This window comes from Hemiscyllium ocellatum, chromosome 26 (assembly GCF_020745735.1).
Source record: "Hemiscyllium ocellatum isolate sHemOce1 chromosome 26, sHemOce1.pat.X.cur, whole genome shotgun sequence".
NCBI lineage: Eukaryota > Metazoa > Chordata > Chondrichthyes > Orectolobiformes > Hemiscylliidae > Hemiscyllium > Hemiscyllium ocellatum.
The window spans coordinates 53,492,555-53,513,918 of NC_083426.1; the positions used below are offsets into that span (position 1 = coordinate 53,492,555).

Here is a 21,364-nt window from a genome sequence, read left to right on the forward strand (position 1 = left end):
CTCACCATCAGAAGTGATCCAGGAGTCTGGCAGGAATGGGAGGGTGGGTTGGGAAGGTTCAGTTTGGAGCACCAGTCACCTGTACCATTAGGGCAGGAAAGATCAAGGACAGTCTCCCTGCTTGGAGGCTAACTGAGATCCTAAGGGTCTTATCGAGTTGGGAAGGGGGGAGTCGCGTCATGCAGAAAACACCAGCAAAGTCCTGACAGGTATGCCTGCATTGAGGCTGGGGGGTGGGGGAAGATGTTGAATACTCCTGCTCAGCTACTCTGTCCCCAGTAGAGGGGGTACACCACTGAACAAAGGCTGTACCCTCCCTGGGAAGATAACCCCTGACCTTGAGTCCACCCTATCATCAGGAGCACCAGGGTGATCCAGCCGTACTGGAGTGTCTGAGGCGGCGCACTCCCCTGTGGAGCCACCAGGCGAGCTGGTCGGGGATTACTCCCACCAGGCGAGCTGGTCGGGGATTACGGTCGGGGATTACGGTCGGGGATTACTCCCACCAGGCGAGCTGGTCGGGGATTACGGTCGGGGGTTACTCCCACCAGGCGAGCTGGTCGGGGGTTACTCCCACCAGGCGAGCTGGTCGGGGGTTACTCCCACCAGGCGAGCTGGTCGGGGGTTACGGTCGGGGATTACTCCCACCAGGCGAGCTGGTCGGGGGTTACTCCCACCAGGCGAGCTGGTCGGGGGTTACGGTCGGGGGTTACTCCCACCAGGCGAGCTGGTCGGGGGTTACTCCCACCAGGCGAGCTGGTCGGGGATTACTCCCACCAGGCGAGCTGGTCGGGGATTACTCCCACCAGGCGAGCTGGTCGGGGATTACGGTCGGGGATTACTCCCACCAGGCGAGCTGGTCGGGGATTACGGTCGGGGATTACTCCCAAGGGAGTGCAGAATACAAGTAAAAAGTGAGGTCTGCAGATGCTGGAGATCAGAGCTGAAAATGTGTTGCTGGTTAAAGCACAGCAGGTCAGGCAGCATCCAAGGAACAGGAAATTCGACGTTTCGGGCCAGAGCCCTTCATCAGGAATGAGGAGAGTGTGCCAGGCAGGCTAAGGCTTAGCCTGATTCCTCATTCCTGATGAAGGGCTCTGGCCCGAAACTTCGAATTTCCTGCTCCTTGGATGCTGCCTGACCTGCTGTGCTTTAACCAGCGACACATTTTCAGTGCAGGATACAAGCCAGGTTTCCAGCAGCTCTCCAGCCACTGCCACAGCTGTTAAATCCCACCCTTCCAGCACAAATTGAGATTGCTCAGCCCCTCTAGTTTATGCTGTCTCTCTGTAAAACAACTCAATTCCTGTTTCTCTGCTCTCTGTAGTGGCCCTGCAAGTTTATTTGGGAGAAAGTGAGGACTGCTGATGCTGGAGATCAGAGCTGAAAATGTGTTGCTGGAAAAGCACAGCAGGTCAGGCAGCATCCAAGGAGCAGGAGAGTTGACGTTTCAGGCATGAGCAAGGGCTCATGCCTGAAACGTTGACTCTCCTGCTCCTTGGATGTTGCCTGATCTGCTGTGCTTTTCCAGCAACACATTTTCAGCTCTGCAAGTTTATTTCCCTTGGGTATTCATCCGGTTTTAATTTTGAAATTATTAGTTATCTCTGTTCACACCTTCCTCACTGTCAGCAACTTTTAAGTCATTGTCTCTTTGTATGTGAATGAGGTTCTCGCTCATATTCCTCCCCACACCCCCGCCACAGCATCTCTAACCCAAATCTTTGAATCTGTCTGCTATTTATTGTACCATCCCAGCTAATGGGATGTCTTTAGTTTGGTCTGCTTCATTTAATTTTGTCAGAATTTTGAAATTAAGAGTCATGAAACAAGAATTAATGTTTCAAAGTCTCTTCTTTGGAACTTCAGTTTAAGGATAAGGTTAGTTTAAAAATGATCCCATCCCTTTCTCCCAGACCAAACTTAACTTGTACTTTAAAAAGAATCATTTTGACATAGGGTGAGTTTATTAATTACTGAACACAAGACGAATTACTAAAGACAACACGCCGACACTCTGATCAGAATTAAGAGTCATAGAGATGTACAGCACGGAAGCAGACCCTTCGGTCCAACCTGTCCACACCAACCAGATATCCCAACCCAATCTAGTCCCACCTACCAGCACCCAACCCATATTCCTCCAAACCCTTCCTATTCATATACCCATCCAAATGCCTCTTAAATATTGCAATTGTACCAGCCTCCACCACATCCTCTGGCAGCTCATTCCATACACGTACCACCCTCTGTGTGAAAAAGTTGCCCCTTAGGTCTCTTTTATATCTTTCCCCTCTCACCCTAAACCTATGCCCTCTAGTTCTGGATCCCCCGACCCCAGGGAAAAGACTTTGCCTATTTATCCTATCCATGCCCCTCATGATTTTGTAAACCTCTATGAGGTCACCCCTCAGCCTCCGATGCTCCAGGGAAAACAACCCCAGCCTGTTCAGCCTCTCCCTATAGCTCAAATCCTCCAACCCTGGCAACATCCTCGAAAATCTTTTCTGAGCCCTTTCAAATTTCACAACATCCTTCCGATAGGAAGGAGACCAGAATTATATGCAATATTCCAGCAGTGGCCTAACCAATGTCCTGTACAGCCGCAACATGACCTCCCAACTCCTGTACTCAATACTCTGACCAATAAAGGAAAGCATACCAAACGTCTTCTTCACTATCCTATCTACCTGCGACTCCACTTTCAAGGAGCTATGAACCTGCACTCCAAGGTCCCTTTGTTTAGCAACACTCCCTAGGACCTTACCATTAAGTGTATAAGTCCTGCTAAGATTTGCTTTCCCAAAATGCAGCACCTTGCATTTATCTGAATTAAACTCCATCTGCCACTTCTCAGCCCATTGGCCCATCTGGTCCAGATCCTGTTGTAATATGAGGTAACCCTCTTCACTGTCCACTACACCTCCAATTTTGGTGTCATCTGCAAACTTACTGACTATACGTCTTATGCTCACATCCAAATCATTTATGTAAATGACAATAAGTAGAGGGCCCAGCACCGATTCTTGTGGCACTTCACTGGTCACAGGCCTCCAGTCTGAAAAACAATCCTCCACCACCACCCTCTGTCTTCTACCTTTGAACCAGAGCTGTATCCAAATGGCTAGTTCTCCTTGTATTCCATGAGATGAGTCCAAAGGGATAAAGTTATTAAAAACAGGTACATTGATCATTCTCTGCATTGTTTATGAAGAGGGAACAGTTGAAAATAGTGATTGTTGTGGTGGACATTCCTGGTAGCATTGATGTTGGTAGCTGAACAGTTGATTCTGAGATTTTTGGTTTTGTTGGCTGACTGAGATTCCTTTGTCCTAATTTTTCAGTTGGTTTGCAGCTCTGAGTGATAGACAGTCTTCCTTCGCTTGCACCAGTGAGGTAATTAGGGGATAGTTCTTTGACTGTGATGGTACAGTTGGGAGTGTTCAGTCCCACTAGTCCATTTCAGTTCAGCTGATACTGATTTCTTTAAACCTTTGGCATTGTGTATTTTTCAAAGGACAAAATATAAACGAGTCTTCAGTTTGAGACATAATCCACAGGGAAACGGGCTTGCTGTTAAGCAGAGACTTGTCCACCCCTCATTATCTTTGTAGTCACATGAGATCACAGTCCAGTCTGAAGTGTCTCTGACGTCTTTAAATATTACATCCCATCATCAGCCCCACACAAAATATTTGTTAGACACGCAATTCTTGTCTCTGTCACAGTCCTCTTTAAACAGAAAACATTTTTGGAATTAAGGGCTTAAAACAGCTTAGTATTTTGGGATTCAGACGCAGCATCATTACAAGATAAGGGACAGAGAGCAAAGCTGTCTCATTTCACTGATGCAACATGGAGACATTAAGAGCTTTGGCTAAGAGGTGCTAGGGTAGTGTGAGGGAGCATTGTTTACACCGACTGAGTGATCATGACCTGGAATCCATTGCCCATGAGGGGGATGGATTGAAGATAATGAATGATTTCAAAAAAAAAAGATTGGATGTGGATTTGAGGGAAGTAAACTCTCAGGTTTATGGAGTTGGAGCCAGCAATGGAACAGACAGGATTACTCTACAGAGAGGGGGTCTGGAAACATCCAGTAGCTTCCTCCTGTGCCTAGATAACTCTGTCAGGTTCCACCTGAAAGATAGCAGCTCTCACAGCCCCCCAGCCTACACTGCAATACACATGTATCGAAAGCATGGCATCAGCCCATGACCTGCTGGTTGAGAAGAGAGTTTACGACCCATGAGGTAACACTGACATCAGGGTGAGTTGAAAAGTGTATAGTGTAGGTATCTAAGGAATGCAGGGATTCTGTGGAACTGTACAGGGATCCTCATTCCTACAGCCTGAGTGTGTGACAATCCTCCCTCCTATAGTCTGAGAATGTAGAGACCCTCACTCCCACAGTCTGTATAGGGACCTTCACTTGCACAGTCTGAGCTGTAGAGGGCCCCTCACTCTTGGGGACCCTCACTCCCACAGCCCAAGTGGTGCTGTGAGATTCTGAGCTGCACATGTTGACAACAAGCTGAGAAGTTGGAAAGTCCCAGTGATTCCACAACTTGCAATCCCAGCACTGGGAGCCTCCTTATTTATGGATGATGCCAGAATGTGGAAACGTTGCTATAGCGATCTGATAGTTTCCAGGCATGTGATGGCGTTATTCCATGGCAATGTTTTTGACCCTTATATATTAGCTGTACGTAGTCTGCGCATATATCTAAATATAGCCAAGGAACTGTGCCTCTCAGCTGCTGCTGACCTATTGAGGATCTGTTAAAGGAAGGAGAATCTATTCTCACTGGCAGGACAGTCAGTAACCAGGGGAACGCAAATTTCTGATAAGCTGCAAAAGTTTTTTCTCCTGCAGCAAGTTGGACTAATTGGGATGTGCTGTCTTAAAGGCTGCTGATAGCAGCCAAAAAAACACCGAGCTCAAGTCTTTCATCATTTCAGGAAATTTGAAAATGCTGTTCAGTCTTTTTGAAATGCAGTCCCTGTTGTAATGGAGTAAACCTAGCACTAATCTGTCCAATCTCCCACAAACACTGATGTAATAATGATCAAGTCATCTATTTAATTATTTGGATTGAGGGATAAATATTCACTAGGGATAACTATTTTGAACAGTGCCCGCAAATCTTTTACATCGACTTGAGAGGGCAGATGGAGCCTCAGTCTCGGAACTTATCCAAAAAACCCCACGTCTGTCAGTGCAGCACTCCTGTAGTATTGCACCGGTGTCAGAGCGAGAATATGGGCTTTGGTCTTCTAAACTGAATCCATAACTTTCTTATTCAGAGATGAGTGCAACGTTGAACAATGGCAGACTCTATCAGTTTCAATTGTGTAGCCTTCCACAGGTTCCAGCATCTGTACTCAACTTGTCCCACAGTAGACTCTGAGTCCTAGAGTCCTACAGCACAGAGACAGACCGCCTGGTCCAAACTGGTCCTTGCTGACCAAAATGTCCATCCACGTTAACCCAGCTTCCCTGCTCATATCCTTCTAATCCTTTCCTATCCATGTATTTGTCCAAATGCCTTTTAAATGTTGTTAATGTACCTGCATCAACCACTTCCACTGGCAGCTCATTCCATACGTGTACCACTCTCTGTGTAAAAATGTTGCCCCTCCGGTTCCCTTTTATTCTTTACCCTCCCACCTTAAACTGATGGCCTCTCATCCTTGATTCCCCAACTCTGGGGAAATATTCACCCTATCCATGCCCCTCGTGATCTTATACACCTCTAATAGTTCCCCCCCTCAGTATCCTACACTTTAAAGGAAAATGTCCCAGCTTGTCCAACCTCTCCCTATTACTCACACCATTGAGTTCAAGCAAAATCCTTGTAAATTTCTTCTGCATTCTTTCCAGTTTAATAACATTCTTCCTATAACAAAGTGACCAAAACTGAACACAATATCCCAAGTATGGCCTAACCAATGTCCTGTATAACTGCAACATAACTTCCCAACTTTTATACTCACTGCCCTGACTGATGAAGGCCATTGTACCAACAGCCTTCTTCACTGCCCTGTCTACCTGGGACTCCACTTTCTGAGAACCGTGCACCTGAACTCCAAGGTCCCTCTGTTCCACTACACTCCTTAAGGCCTTACCATTCACCGTGAAACCCCTACCTTGGTTTGATTTTCAAAATGTAAGACGTCACACTTATCCACTTGCCATTTCTAGGCTCAGTTCCCCAGCTGATCAAGGTGCTGCTGCAGTTTCTGATAACCTTCTTCACTGTCCACAATGCTGCCTATTTTAGTGTCATCTGCAAACCTACTAATCATGCCTTGTACATTCTCATCCAAATCATTGATGTAGATTCCAAACAGCAATGGGCCCAGCTCCAATTCCTAAGGTACTCTAGCCAAGGCCTCCAGTCTGAGGAGCATCCTTCCACCATTACCCTCTGCTTCCTACCATCCAGCCAATAGTGTATCCAATTTGCCAGCTCGCCCTGGGTTCTGTGCCACCTAACCTTCCACTGCAGCCTACCATATAATGCAGCCTTATTGATGAACACCCTGTCCAGTACCCAACACATTTACTGTCTCTGTTATATATTTATAGCAGCATCAGTGTATACTATCCATGTGATGTGCTGCAACTGACTAAGGCTGCTTTAGCAGTGCCTTTTAAAGCAATTGACTCTACCATCTTGAAAATCATGGGCAGCAGATAGTGGGGGCATATGGAAACTAGAAAGATGAGTGGTTAGTGGATTTCAAAAAGGAAAATCTTACTTGACCAACTTTTGACTTTTTTTGAGAAGGCAGCACAGAGAATGGGAACATGGGGATATAGTAAGTGTAACCAGGGTTTGTGAAAGGTATTCGAGACCACTCAACAAAGTTGAGAGGGTATGGAGTCAGGGAGAGGTGCCAGAATGGATTGCTAGCTGGCTCCTGGAGAGTGGAAATAAAGGCTGTCTGTTCAGGGTGATAGTGAGTGGGAGGGGAGGTGCCACACATTGGACAGCAGTGGTCCCGGCAATCACAGTCTATATTCACGACGAGACACTAGAATCAAGCCATAACTTCTAAATCGGAGGATAATGCCAAATTGGGATGGAGGGGCTGTGAGATGAGAGTGAGATACATATTAATAAACTTACAAATGGGCTAAAATGAAGCAAGTAAAGTTTGGCGCAGATAAGTGTGAGGCAGTGAAAAGGAAGGGGTCATGTTACTGGAAAGCTCAGGGTGGAGTCAGAGAATAGGATCGTCGAAACTCTCCAGTGCAGAAAGAGTATCATTGCTAAGTCGTTAGACCAAACCTGTATCAAAACCCAATGAGAGTCGTATGCACCGGACTCCTCTGTGTATCACGTAAAGGATCTGGGAATATTGAAGAGCAGGTTTTTCAGGACGATGCTGGAACTGTGAGGAAACGGTTGGCAGGCATGCCTCATCTCTCTTTCAAATGATTAACCTTTGAAGTCTTTGAAGTCATGAAAGGTATTATTTGAGTGGATTGGAAGAGAAAGCTTCATCTTTGGGAAAGAAAAGAACTAAAGGCCATCGGTATAACATAGTCACCCAAAAAAGCACAGGGAACGTGGACCCAAGATCACTGATATTCGTTAAGAATGGAAATCTGCCGTCCTGAACTGGTCTCTTTACATGTGACTCCTGACCCATGACGATGTACTCTCTAAGAAGCCGTTCAGTTACAATGCCTACAGAAAGGAGCAAAACCAGAGGCACAATCTGTCATCGACCTCCACACCAGAAATGACAATTACAAGGTTGGAATTTGGAGGCTTGTGCCAAGATTGGGAGAGCTACCTCACCAGCTGGTCGAGCAACAGCCTGACATAGTCATACTCATGGCATCATTTGATTTGATTTATTATTGTTATGTGTACTGAGGTACAGTGAAAAGTTTTGTTTTGCATGCAGTACAGGCAGATGATACCATACAAAGTGCGTTAGGGTACTAGAACAGAGTGAGGAAAACACTGTTACAGCTGCGCAGAATCTGCACAGAATGAGGTCAACATTAAATTTAAAGTTTGAGAGGTCCATTCAGAAGTCCAGTATTAGTAAGAAAGAAGCTGTTCTTGAATCTGTTGATACGTGTCTTTAAGCTTTTATATCTTCTGCCCAACAGAAGGCATTGCAAGAGAGTATAACGGGGGGGAGGGGGAGGGGTGTTTGATGTTGGCTGCCTTCCCGAGGCAGTGAGAGGAATAGATGCAATCAATGGGTGGAAGGTTGGATTGCTTCATAGACTGGGTGGGTTCACAACTCTCTCTAATTTTCCCATGGTCCTGTGCAAAGCAGTTGCCGTACCAAACTGTGATGCATCTGGATAGGATGCTTTCTGTGGTGCATCTATAAAAATTGGTAAGAGTCTTTTCCGACATGCTGAGTTTCTTTAGCCTCCTGAGGAAGTAGAGACATTGTTGTGCCTTCTTGACCATCGCATCAACATCACACACACCTTACAGACAACATCACCATCTCTGGCTCTGTCCTGTCCTGCTCCATGAGCAGGGCAGACAGGTGGGACAGTGGTATACAGTTGAGGGGGAGTTTCCTTTGGGAGTCCAGGGCACCAGATCAAACAAGGTCAAGTAAATCTACTGATTACAACCTATTTGTCCATCCTACACATCCAGCAGATGAGTCGGTCCTGATCCATGCTGCACACCATCTGAGGAACCATTGAGGGTGTCAGGGGCACAGAATGTGTCCTGGCTTCATATTAAGAATACCACCGAGTGTGTGATAATGTGGCACTATCACCATGCTAAATGAGACAGACATTGAATAGATCCAACACCTCAAGACTAGGCATTCAGCAGCAGATTCCTACTCAAACACAATCTGCAGCCTACTCAGCTATTACCATCAAGCCAGGGGCTCAAACGAAAGCAGAGTGTTGGAGAAACTCGGCAGTTTGGACAGCATCTCTGGAGAGAAAATAGAGTTAACGTTCCAGGTCCAGTGACCCTTTATCAGAATGGAAGGTAGCTGAGGGAAGGGTGGTACTTGTAGTGATGATGGGGCTGTAGAGAAAGGGGAAGGGTGTGCAACAGGCCTGAACTGTGCCCATCCTCCATCACCCTCCTTCACCTCCCCAAGCTCATCCTCACTTTGAACAATTTCTCCTTTATATCCTCCCAATTCCTTCACATCAGAGAGGTGACCAGGCCTACCCGCATGGGCCCCAGCTCTGCCTGGCTCTTGGTGGGGTAGATTAGATTAGACTTACAGTGTGGAAACAGGCCCTTCGGCCCAACAAGTCCACACCGACCCGCCGAAGCGCAACCCACCCATACCCCTACATTTACCCCTTACCTAACACTACGGGCAATTTAGCATGGCCAATTCACCTGACCCGCACATCTTTGGACTGTGGGAGGAAACCGGAGCACCCGGAGGAAACCCACGCAGACACGGGGAGAACGTGCAAACTCCACACAGTCAGTCGCCTGAGTCGGGAATTGAACCCGGGTCTCAGGCGCTGTGAGGCAGCAGTGCTAACCACTGTGCTACCGTGCCGCCTTGTTCCAGTCCGACTCTGGTCTCCACCCACAACTCTTTCTCCGGTACATTGATGACATCGTCAGTGCTGCTTCACTCTGAATTGGAAAGATTTATCAAGTTTTGTTTCCAATTTCCACCCTGCCCTCACCTTCACATCATCCATTTTTGACTCCTCCCTCCCTTCCCTTCCTCGACATCTCTGTTTCTGTTTCTGGGGCTTGGCTGGCCACTAATAGCTACTTCAAACCCACTGACTCCCCCAGCTACTTTGACGATAAATCCTCACGCCCTGCTTCCTGTAAATACTCTACTGCATTCTTCCAGTTGTTCTATCTCTGTCACATCTGTTCTGATGATGCAGGACCTCCAAATTCGCAGAATCAACCCATCAAATCTGTACGGCCTTAAATATACCTGGCTCCACTTTCCCATAATTAGCCCATGGCCTTGAATGTTATGATACTTCAAGTTCTCATCATTGTCTCTTTGTAAACATTGTGAGGTTTCCTGCCTAAAGTACCCTCCCAGACCCCCACTTGGGAGAAACAGTTTTGTTCAAATCCCCTCTAAATCTCCTGCTTCTCAGTTAAAAAATCATGACTCCTTATTATTGATCAAACAACTGAAGGGAATAGCTGCTTTCTATCGATTCTGTCCATGCCCCACACCGTCAGTACCCCCTCAACCTTCTCTGCTCCAAACAAGCTGAGCTTATCCAGTCTGTCTGCAAAACTGAAATGCTCCATCCCAGGCAACATCCTGGTGGATCTCCCCAGCACCCCCTCCAGCGCAATAATATCTTTCCTATAGTGTGGGGACCAGAATTCGACACAGTGCTCCAATTGTGGCCTAACCAAAGTTCTGTACAGCTCCACATAACCTCCCTGCTCTTACTTCTGCCTTAACTGATTAATGCAATTGTCCCCATGTGCCTTCGTTACTATCCCATTAACCTCGCCTCCCACTTTTGGGGATCTGTTGACAAAGCTGTATTCCTCTGAGCTTCCTCATGTTCTGCCATTCACTGAATACTCCATTGCCTTGTTCACTGGCCTCGAAATATTGACTCTGTTTCTCTCCACAGATCCTGCCAGACTTGCTGAGTTTCTCCAAAACTTTCTGCTTTTGTCTCAGATTTCCAGCATCCATATTTGTTTGTTTTATGTATGTGTTCCAGGACGTGCTGCTCCCCTAGCCAAGCTGATCTAGCACAGTGACAATATTGGCACTGTGACAATAATCCCTAACAATGTGGAAAATTGTCCAGGGGTGTCCTGTACACAAAAACAGGACAAAGCTAACCTGGCTAATTACTGCCCCATCAGTAAAATGATGGAAAGAGCCATCCGTCCACAGTGCTATCAAGCAGCACTCGCTCAGCCACACCCAAGTTCCACCAGGGCCACCCAGCTCCTGACCTCATCACAGCCTTGGCTCAGACATGGACAAAGGAGCTGAATTCCAGAGGTGAAGTGAGGACTGAAAAGGATTCATTAGCCCATCACATCCACACCAGTCAAAGAGCAGCCATCGAACATTGCCCTTGATATCAAGACTGCATTTGACTGAGTCTGTCATGAGGGAGCCTTAGCAAAACTAGAGTCAGTGAAAATCTGGGGAAAGCTCTCCACTGGGTGAAGTCGTACCTAGAACATGGGAAGATGGTCGTGGTTGTTGGAGGTCAGTCATCTCAGCTCCAGGACATCTCTGTAGGAGTTCCTCAGAGTTTCGGCCTAACCATCTTCAGCTACTTCATCAATGGCCTTCCCTTCATCATCAGGTCAGAAGTGCGGACGTTCACTGATGATTACACAGTGTTTAACACCATTTGCGACACCTCTGATACTGAAGCAACAGATATTCAAATACAACAAGATCTGAACTTGTTTCGACAAGTGGCAAGAAGCGTTCGGGCCACATAAATGCCAGGCAACAAACATCTGCATTAAGACAAAATCTAACCATCATCCTGTGACATTCAATGGTATAACCATTGCTGAATCTTCCAGTAACAACAACACAGTAAGTTATCATTGACTGGAAACTGAACTGGACTCATTACATAAATACAGTGATCACAACAGCAGATCAAATGCTACAAATAACTCACCTCCTGACTCCCTTGTTCTCCATCTCGAAGACACAAGTCAGGACTGCGATGGAATACTCCCCACTTGCCTGGATTGGTGCAGCTCCAACAACACTGAAGAAGTTTGACACCATCTGGGACAAAGCAGCCCCATTGATTGGCACCTGGACCATCTCTGACACCTCCCTCCCCTTCCTGGACCTCTCCATCTCCATTAATGATGACCGACTTGACACTGACATTTTTTACAAACCCACCGACTCCCACAGCTACCTGGATTACACCTCTTCCCATCCTATCTCTTGCAAAAATGCCATCCCATCTTCCCAATTCCTCCACCTCCGCCGTATCTACTCCCAGGAGGACCAGTTCCACCACAGAACACACCAGATGGCCTCCTTCTTTAGAGACCGCAATTTCCCTTCCCACGTGGTTAAAGATGCCCTCCAATGCATCTCGTCCACATCCTGCACCTCCGCCCTCGGACCCCACCCCTCCAACTGTAACAAGGACAGAACGCCCCTGGTGCTCACCTTCCACCCTACCAACCTTCGCATAAACCAAATCATCTGCCGACATTTCCGCCACCTCCAAACAGACCCCACCACCAGGGATATATTTCCCTCCCCACCCCTTTCCGCCTTCCGCAAAGACCATTCACTCCGTGACTACCTGGTCAGGTCCACGCCCCCCTACAACCCACCCTCCCATTCTGGCACCTTCCCCTTCCACCGCAGGAACTGTAAAACCTGTGCCCACACCTCCTCCCTCACCTCTATCCAAGGCCCTAAAGGAGACTTCCACATCCATCAAAGTTTTACCTGCACATCCACCCATGTCATTTATTGTATCCATTGTTCCCGATGCAGTCTCCTCTACATTGGGGAGACTGGGCGCCTCCTAGCAGAGCACTTTAGGGAACATCTCCGGGACACCCGCACCAATCAACCACACCGCCCTGTGGCCCAACATTTCAACTCCCCCTCCCACTCTGCCGAGGACATGGAGGTCCTGAGCCTCCTTCACTGCCGCTCCATCACCACCAGACGCCTGGAGGAAGAACGCCTCATCTTCCGCCTCGGAACACTTCAACCCCAGGGCATCAATGTGGACTTCAACAGTTTCCTCATTTCCCCTTCCCCCACCTCACCCTAGTTCCAATCTTGCAGCTCAGCACTGACCCCATGACTTGCCCGGACTTGTCCTATCTCCTTTTCCACCTATCCACTCCACCCTCTCCTCCCTGACCTATCACCTTCATCCCCTCCCCCACCCACCTATTGTACTCTATGCTACTTTCTCCCCACCCCCACCCTCCTCTAGCTTATCTCTCCACGCTTCAGGCTCTCTGCCTTTATTCCTGATGAAGGGCTTTTGCCCGGAACATCGATTTCGCTGCACCCTGGATGCTGCCTGAACTGCTGTGCTGTTCCAGCACCACTAACCCAGAACCACATCTACAAACATCCACTCCCTCTACCACCAACAGTAGGAGCAGTGTGTACTATCTACAAGATGCTCCACAGAAATTCATTAAGGCTGTTTCTGTGCTATACATCTGTGATTCCTCTGATACACATTTAAAACCTGTGTCCTCTATCATATAGAAGGACAAGAACAGCAGGTACATGGGAACACCATCACCTGCAAGATCCCTTCCAAGCCATTCGCCATTCCGACTTGGAAATATATCACCCTTCCTTCACTGTCGGGTCAAAATCTTGGAATTCCATCCCTAAGAATGTTATGGGCCTAACAAAAGCACGCGGACTGCAGCAGTTCAAGAAAGTAGCTCACCCCCACCACCTCGAGGGTAACTAGGAACGAGTAATAAATGCTGGCCCAGACAGTGACCCCCACGTGCCTTGAACGAGTAAAACAAAAAACTGCCCAAATGAAGTTGGGTAAATATGTAACAAGGAAGTATCGGAATGCCGGGACTGGTTGAATCTCACTTGCCCTGAGGGTGCGAGCTGAATGACGTCCTTCTATGCTATGACATTCTCAATGTCAAGTTGTTATTTTTCTTAAACTGGCCGTTCTAAAGCGGGACTATTTGTTCAGTTTGAGAAATGGGAACGCAGCAGGAGCTCCGAGGAACTTGCGTTCCATAGTTGGAGGACTTGGATGAAGGGGACAATGCTGTAGGGAGACTGTCTCCCAGGAGGGAAGAGGGTGAAAATGCTGTGGAAGGACTAAGTGGGTTATGGGGTCAGGTCTGCAGCATTATATAGCTTTGAGGTTCTCCAGGTGTGTGACGTGTGTTTGAGACCGAGTGTCAAACTGTTGCTGTCTGCACAGGTGGATATATAAGATCCCACCACATTTATTGAAAGTTGATCAGACAACATCTCCACAGTGCTGTGGACAATTTCTCTTTCACAACAACCAATCAATTGTCTGGTCATTATCACATTGCTCTGCCCTGGATGCAGTATATAGACACTTTGAAGGTTCTTCATTGGCTGCAAAGGACTTTGACTAACCCTGACATCGTGCAAAAGGTGCTACACAAATGCAGCATTTGAGAGTTTGGAGACTGATGCCGAGTGAGTGGGTTGAGGTGGTTCCTCCACTGGACTGGATGCTATTGTCTTAACTGGAGTAACGTTTCACCCAGGGCCAGATCTGGGTGATAACACAGGAGACGAGCTCAATGACATCCTGACTTGAACATGCTGCCTCTATTTGTAAATGTCACACCCTTAGCTCCTCGTCTTGAGTGAGCGATGCGAGTGCAGCTCCTGTCGATCAATCACTGACCAAGTGTTACTCCTGCAGCTTCCACTGTATCTCTCTGGGCTGTTTTCACACAATACTTTCAAGTCAGAAATCATGGGTCCATGCCTTCCTCCCCCCAGTAAACATGTAACCTGCCACAGATGGCAGTTCCGCACTCTTGGGTAAAACCCTGAATACCATCTGTCATCTTGATCAGACAGAGTCAGACAGCATGGAAACAGTCTAACCATCCATGCTGAACATAATCCCAAATTAAACTCGTCCCAGCTGCCTGCTCCTGGCCCATATCCCTCCAAACCTTCCCTATTCTTTTAGACGTTGTAAAAAGGACACTGGAGTTCATCCTGGTGACATGGTTAAGGATATCGCTTAATCATTGTCACCCAAACAGATTTTCTGGTCATTGTGGGATCTTGCTGTGTCCAAATTTGCACCTCAATGTCCTACACTGCAGCAATGTCCATATATTGAAAGCAGTTCTTTGATGATAAAACACTTTGGGAAGCTCTGAGGTTGTGACAGGCTCGGTTCAAAAATGCAAATCCTACAGTTTCTCTCTCGGCCTGTGTGAGTCACATGAGGTGTGAGCGTTTAATCTTGCCTGCTGTTTAGGGAACTCCCAGCATTGTGGAGTTGATTTTTAAAAAAGTCTCCACCTCTGCTATAATTCCCCGAAAAGTCCCTGCAGTGAATGGCAAATCAGAAAAAAAAGTGCAAAAAGAAAATGTATGATGCACCTGCCTTTGATTCAAACAGCAACGTAAATTTATATAGTCCCTTTGACACCGAATTTCCCAAGGTATGCGTAGAAAGCTGCTTAAACAAATATTGACACAACCTACAAAGGAGGGCAGTTACTGAAGGCCGGGTTCAAATTTACCTTTTTAAATACACATGTGTATGTGCAATCCAGAAAGAAGAAACTTTAAGGAATGATTTGGAGATGCCGGTGTTGAACTGGGGTGTACAAAGTTTAAAAATCACACAACACCAGGTTATAGTCCAACAGGTTTAACTGGAAGCACTAGCTTTCGGAGCATCGCTCCTTCATCAGGGGGTTGTTAACCTGGTGTTGTGTGATGTTTAGCCTTTCGGGAAAGGAGAGAGATGGGGAAGCTTAGAGATATTGCAAGCATTATGGCACAGGAAGAGGTCATTCTGCCCTGGAGGTTTCCAGCACGGAAACAGGCCCTTCGGCCCAACTTGTTCATGCCGGCCCATTTTTATAATTAACCTTTGATCCTTTTATACCCCCCCCCCCATCCATGTACCTATCCAACTGTTTCTTAAATGACAAACTTGTACTTGCTTCCACCACTATCTATGTTCTATGTTCTGTGTTCTATCTCTGGCTCCCTGTTCCAGGCACTCACCACCCTCTGTGTGAAGTCCCTCTGTGTGAAGTCCCTCTGGACCCTTTTGTATCTCACCTCTCTCACCTTAAACCTGTGTCCCCTAGTTTTAGACTCCCCTACAATGTGGAAAGCTGATATCCTCCTCACCTATGCCCCTCATGACTTAATAGACCACTAAACGATCACACTTCAAACCTTCTTTGCTCGAGGGAATTATGTCCCAGCCTATCCAGGCTTCTCCTGAAAATCTGAACCTTCCAGTCCAGGTAGCATTTGAGTAAGTCTTTTCTGCCCATCAGCTCCTGATGACAATGAACAATAACCCATCCAGCCTCACCTCTCTGCAATAGCCACACGAGTTTGTTTCCCTCAAGTGTCCCGGAAATTTCCTTTTACAAGTGTACTTACATCGCAGCAGTGACCTCCATATCTTTTCCATTCACTGTAGAAAACAAATTTTTCACATTCTGGACTCAAAATCTTAACTCTGCTTTCTCTCTCTCTCTCCACAGATGCTGCCAGACCTGCTGAGTTTCTCCAGCAACTTCTGTTTTTGTTTCAAATTTCTCACATCCCTCCCATATCTCTTGCCCAACACCTTTAGTCTTTGCGTACCGAGTCCTTGCATGATCAGCTCATGGGAATAGTTTCAATCTGATCTTTAAATTAATCTACTTTTTAATCTTGGACACCTCTATTTAATCTCCCCTCGTTTTGCTTTGCTCCCAGGAGACCAAACCCAACCTGATCTGGGGGTGAAAATCCCCCAACCCTGAAATGACTCGACTAAACTGCCTCGGGCGACTGACTGTGTGGAGTTTGCACATCCTCCCTGTGCCTGTGTGGGTTTCCTCCGGGTGCTACGGTTTCCTCCCACAGTCCAAAGATGGGCAGGTCAGGTGATTTGGCCATGCTAAATTGTCCATAGCAATAGGTGCATTAGTCAGAGGGAAATGGGTCTGGGTGGGTTACTCTTTGGAGGGTTGGTGCAGGCTTGTTGGGCCGAAGGGCCTGTTTCCACACTGTAGGGAATCTAATCTCATCTAAATCTCCTCTGAAACGTTTCTGCAGACTGTGATGACCAGAGCTTGATCCAGTCCTCCAACTGTGAATTAACCACACCTTTATATAGATTCAGCATAATCTTTTCTGCACAGTGCCTCTACTTTTTTGAAAACCAACATCCTATATGGTTTGAAAAACAAACTTTCAAAATACCACCTTCAAAGGTTAATCAATGTGGATTCTCACTTCACTCTGTTTCCGCACTCCCTTTAAAACTATGTGCAATATTCCTCTCCCTCCTTCACCACAATGCACAGTTTCCCATTTTTCTCCCCACTGTGTGTGTCACTTGTCTCCCGTTCATCTTGTTGTGGTTTGTTGGTTGAATCTGTACTGTCAGCCACGTTTTCATTAAAAGGCGAAAGATTTGCAGATGCTGGAAACCCAAAGCAATAACAGAAATTGCTTGGAAAATCTCAGCAAGTCTGGCAGCATCTATGCAGGGAAATCAGAGTTAACCTTTCAGGTCCAGTGACCCCCTCTCAGAACTGATGGTAGCTCAGAAAAAGTGGTCTTTTACGCAAAGCAGGAGGGGTAAGGACTAAATGATAGGTGGAAATAGAGCCCAAAGAGAGAGAGAGAGAGAGAGAGAGAAAAAAAAACAATTGGACGGACAAGGAAGTGGTTAACGATCAGGCTAGGAGACTGAATAGCTGTTAATGGAGACTGTTTGTCGCTAGCAATGGGTTGTGTAGCATAGTGGACCCTGTGATAACAAGGCTCCATGGATCGATGGGGGTGCAGGGGAAGCATGGGGAAGTTATTCAGGCCCCAGATGGAGTCCAGCAGGCTGTGGATTCCCAAGCCAGATTTTCATAGAGCTCCCACATTTTCATGTCTGGCTTCATTGTCAAATTGTGAAATTTTACTCTGCTTTCCAATATCAAATGTAGTTATTTATATAAACCATGAAGTGGTTCTATCACTAGCTCCCACTGAATATCACGTTACCTTTTCCAGTCTAAAAAAACTTTCATAGTAACTCGCTGCTTTTCAATATTTTTTGACCCCAGCTGACAAAGACCCTCCTATTTCTGAGCCTTCATTCTGTTAACGAGCTTTTAACGTTATGTAGTCAGACACTTTCCGAAAATGCCATAAGCAGCGTTGACTGCATTTATTTAATCAACTTCCTCTTTTACTTGATAAAAAAAATCATTAAATTAGTCAAAATGATCAAAGTTTTTCACATCTGTATGACTCCTCTTAATTAGCTGAAACCTGTCTGAGTTCCTGTCAGTGTTTCCTGATTCTTTCTGTAATCGATGTTCAATTGCCAGGCCTCCAGTTGCTAGGGGCTGTTCTGGAGTTACTGAACATATCCCTGTATCCTTTCTTATGATGCAGCGGTAGTGTCCATGTATCTGAGTTAGGGGGCTTCGGTCAGGTCCCACCTGCTGCAGAGATGTGTCAGTAATGGTTCAGAAATAGTTAGGTTCTCTCTTGAACATTTTCCACTTCCCAATTCTCCAATACCTCCTCTGTATCTAGGGGGAAGACTAAGTTAAACCCGTAGGTCATCGTTCTCATTTCCCTTCCCAACTTGGAACATGGATGATCCGTTACTCACCAACTATTGCCCTGGACATTCTGAGCAGTAACCCTTATACCATCCATTGCCTCATCATTTCCACTTCTATCAAGAGTTTCCTTCCTTGATTAACATCTCCTGAAGCATGCAGGAAATTCTTCACCTCCAGATGCCCCTTCAGCTCAGACACTCTGCTAAAGCAGGCCGGGACACATCCAGTCCATGTGGTCCTGCAGCTTCCACAGGGCATTGCTCGAATTGTCAACCATGATCATAACAAAACAAGGCTGTGCCCCCTCATTTCAAATTGCATTAATAGCTTGTTTGAGTGATTAATTTCCCAATGAATGTCTCGTGCTAATGCTTTTATTCATAACTAGCAATTGTACTTCAGCAGCAATTGCCTTTTTTTTCACAGCTCGCAGTTGAGATAACGCCCTCATATACAGGAAAGAGAGAGTATTAACAAAAGAGATACTGATCAACACACCAGCTTTCCTGTAATGTTATTCTTTGATTTTGTTTTGAATGCAGTCTATCTGCTTCCTTGCCTGCTCTCACTCAGTTCACCCCCTTCCTGCTCTCAATCCCGCACACCTCCCCCCCCCCCCCCCCCCCCTCACCCCACTCTCACCATCAGGGGCTCTGGCTCAGTGATAGTGACACCTGTCCAGTTCCCAGAGCAACCTCTTCCTTCTCTCTTTTTTTTCTGTCTTTCTCTCCCCCTGTCTTTCTCTTTCTTTCTTTCCTTCTCTCTCTCTCTCGTGCTTGCGCTCACGCTCACTCTCTCTCTATCGCTCTGATCAAGGGTGTCGCTCTCTCACTCTCTCTCTCTCTCTCGCTCTCTCTGTCTCTCTCTCGCTCTGATCAAGGGTGCCAATTTAACTCGGAATGCTGAATGCTTGCCCTGGCATCCTGTTTTACTGAGAATCATTAATTAAAGTTAATTAATCTCATCCCACCAATCCAACGACAGAGTGACCCCTCTGTTTCACACAGGCTGGAATTAACTGTTACTTAACTGAGTGACAAGAGTTTATTCATGGAATTGAACAGATCCTCCCAACCACAGGATGTCAGAGTAGAATGTCTTCCTTCTGAGCTGGTGATCTCTGTCACTCTGTCTCTTCTTACCCTATATTTTATCCCAGAGCCTGTTGCTCAACACCATGACAGTTTGAATTAGTACGTTTGTACTAACCACAACCTGTTTATCGACGTGTACTTCCTTGTGAATGATGGGAAAACCCCAATATTTTTTTCTCTGTATGAAGAGTAACAGATGAAATCATAGATCATTGGCAGCGAGAGCAGCAGCGCAGGAGACTGTCAGATGCAGAGCAGAGCAATCACTGACATTCAGAGCAGGGAGGTTTGTTGCTCATCCCAGACATGAGCCAAGACAAGAGATTGCTGTCTGCACTAGAACAGCACAGGAACTCGTCACCGGGAGATGGGGCCAGCTTGGAGGTTACTGATCCTCAGGAGATGCAAGGGACCTTGAGATGTGGAAGACGCGGGATGTCTCTAAACAGGGTGCTGAGTTCAGCTCGAAGGAGTTTAAGACTGAAAGTCCATAGTTGTGCATCCTGTGTTTCTAAAGCAGGTATCGAGAGGAGCGTTTCAGTTGAAGAAAAGAAACTGGAGCAAGACTCGGCCCGATATCCAGTACAATTCTTCTTTGAATACCTAGTGGTTGTTTCTCTGAAGAGCTCTGGAGCAACATATGAGCCACAGATAGCCTACCAGTTTCCAAAGGTGAGTGAAAAGACACCTCAGTCCTTCGTTGTTTGTGAGTCTGCCTGCATTATGTTTGTGGGAGGAAGTGCAACGTTTTATTGAGTAATCCACTTGGTGAAAATCAACGGAAAGCTTCCTCGTGGCTGTGAACCCTGACTTCATTCATTTAGTTGTGGGAAATAGTGGAACCAAATATAGATTCATACAAGGCAGAAACGGACCCTTCAGTCCAACTCGTCTATGCTGACCAGGTCTCCTCAGCTAAACTAGCTCCATTTGACCCATAGCCCTCTAAACCTTGCCTATTCATGGTCATTTTAACGTTGTAACAGTACCACTTCCTCAGGCACAAGCACACCACCCTCAGTGTGAAAACGTTGCCCCCACCGCCAGGTCTCTTTTAAATGTTTTCACCAATGCCAACTCTCCCTTTGATCACACTGTGTTCTGGACTGGCTGAGTGTTTTGGCTGGTCTATAGTTTAGGCTGCCCAGCGAAGGAGGAGTACCGTGAAGGACCAAGTGTTTGGGGGTGGTGCGTAATGGAGTTAGGTATAAGTGGGCAGGGAAAGTTGTAATGTCCCTAACTCTTTGCCAGGAGGCCTGGGTTCATATCTCACAGCTCCAGCAATAACGGCTCAAAATGGGATTGAGTATCCAGAGAGAGGTTTCTTCTTTAACTCTTGCGTGGGATGTGAGAGTCGCTGGTGAGGCCAGCATTTATTACCCAGCCCTATTTGCCCTGGGACCGTATGGCCTATAGGCTGTTTCAGAGGGCAGTTAAGAATTGGAGTACAAAAGTAGGGAGGCTTAGCTAAAATAAGGCTGTAAAACGAGTCAAAGAGTGTGGTGCTGGAAAAGCACAGCCGGTCAGGCAGCATCCGAGGAGCAGGGAAGTCATCATTCTGATGAAGAACTTATGCTCAAAGTGTCGATTCTCCTGCTCTTCGGATGCTGCCTGTGCTTTTCCAGCACCTTCCACTCTGGTCCCCAGCACCTACAGGCCTCACTTGCTCTAGTAAGACCACAGCTGGAAATTACGGTGAAGAGTTTTGATCCCCTTATCTCAGGGAAGATAACCAGTCCAGAGAAGGTTGACTCGGCTGGTATTGGGTTTGGAAGGGTGAGGAGACGTTGATTAGCCTGGGCCTGTACTCATTGAAATTCTGAAGAGTGAGAGACAACCTTATTGAATGACACAGGATTCTTTGGGGACTTGTCAGGGTCAATGTGAAAAGGATGGATCCTCTTCTGGGAGAGCCTAGGGCCAGAGGGCATCAGCTCAGAATAAGGAGTCACACATTTAAGGCAGTGATGCAGAGGA

The 21,364-nt window shown here is 46.7% G+C and overlaps 1 protein-coding gene across 4 annotated transcripts in view; it reads left to right on the forward strand.

Annotated features, from left to right (window-relative positions):
* Positions 1-21,364, forward strand: part of LOC132828474 (DENN domain-containing protein 2D-like) — an 81,304-nt gene that overhangs the window by 24,598 nt on the left and 35,342 nt on the right. For 3 of the 4 annotated variants that reach the window (XM_060845636.1, XM_060845637.1, XM_060845635.1), the window contains one exon: positions 19,905-20,059. In XM_060845636.1, the coding sequence (XP_060701619.1) occupies positions 19,905-20,059 (155 nt within the window). The remainder of the gene's footprint in view (positions 1-19,904; positions 20,060-21,364) is intronic. The other variant, XM_060845638.1, reaches the window with a different exon arrangement.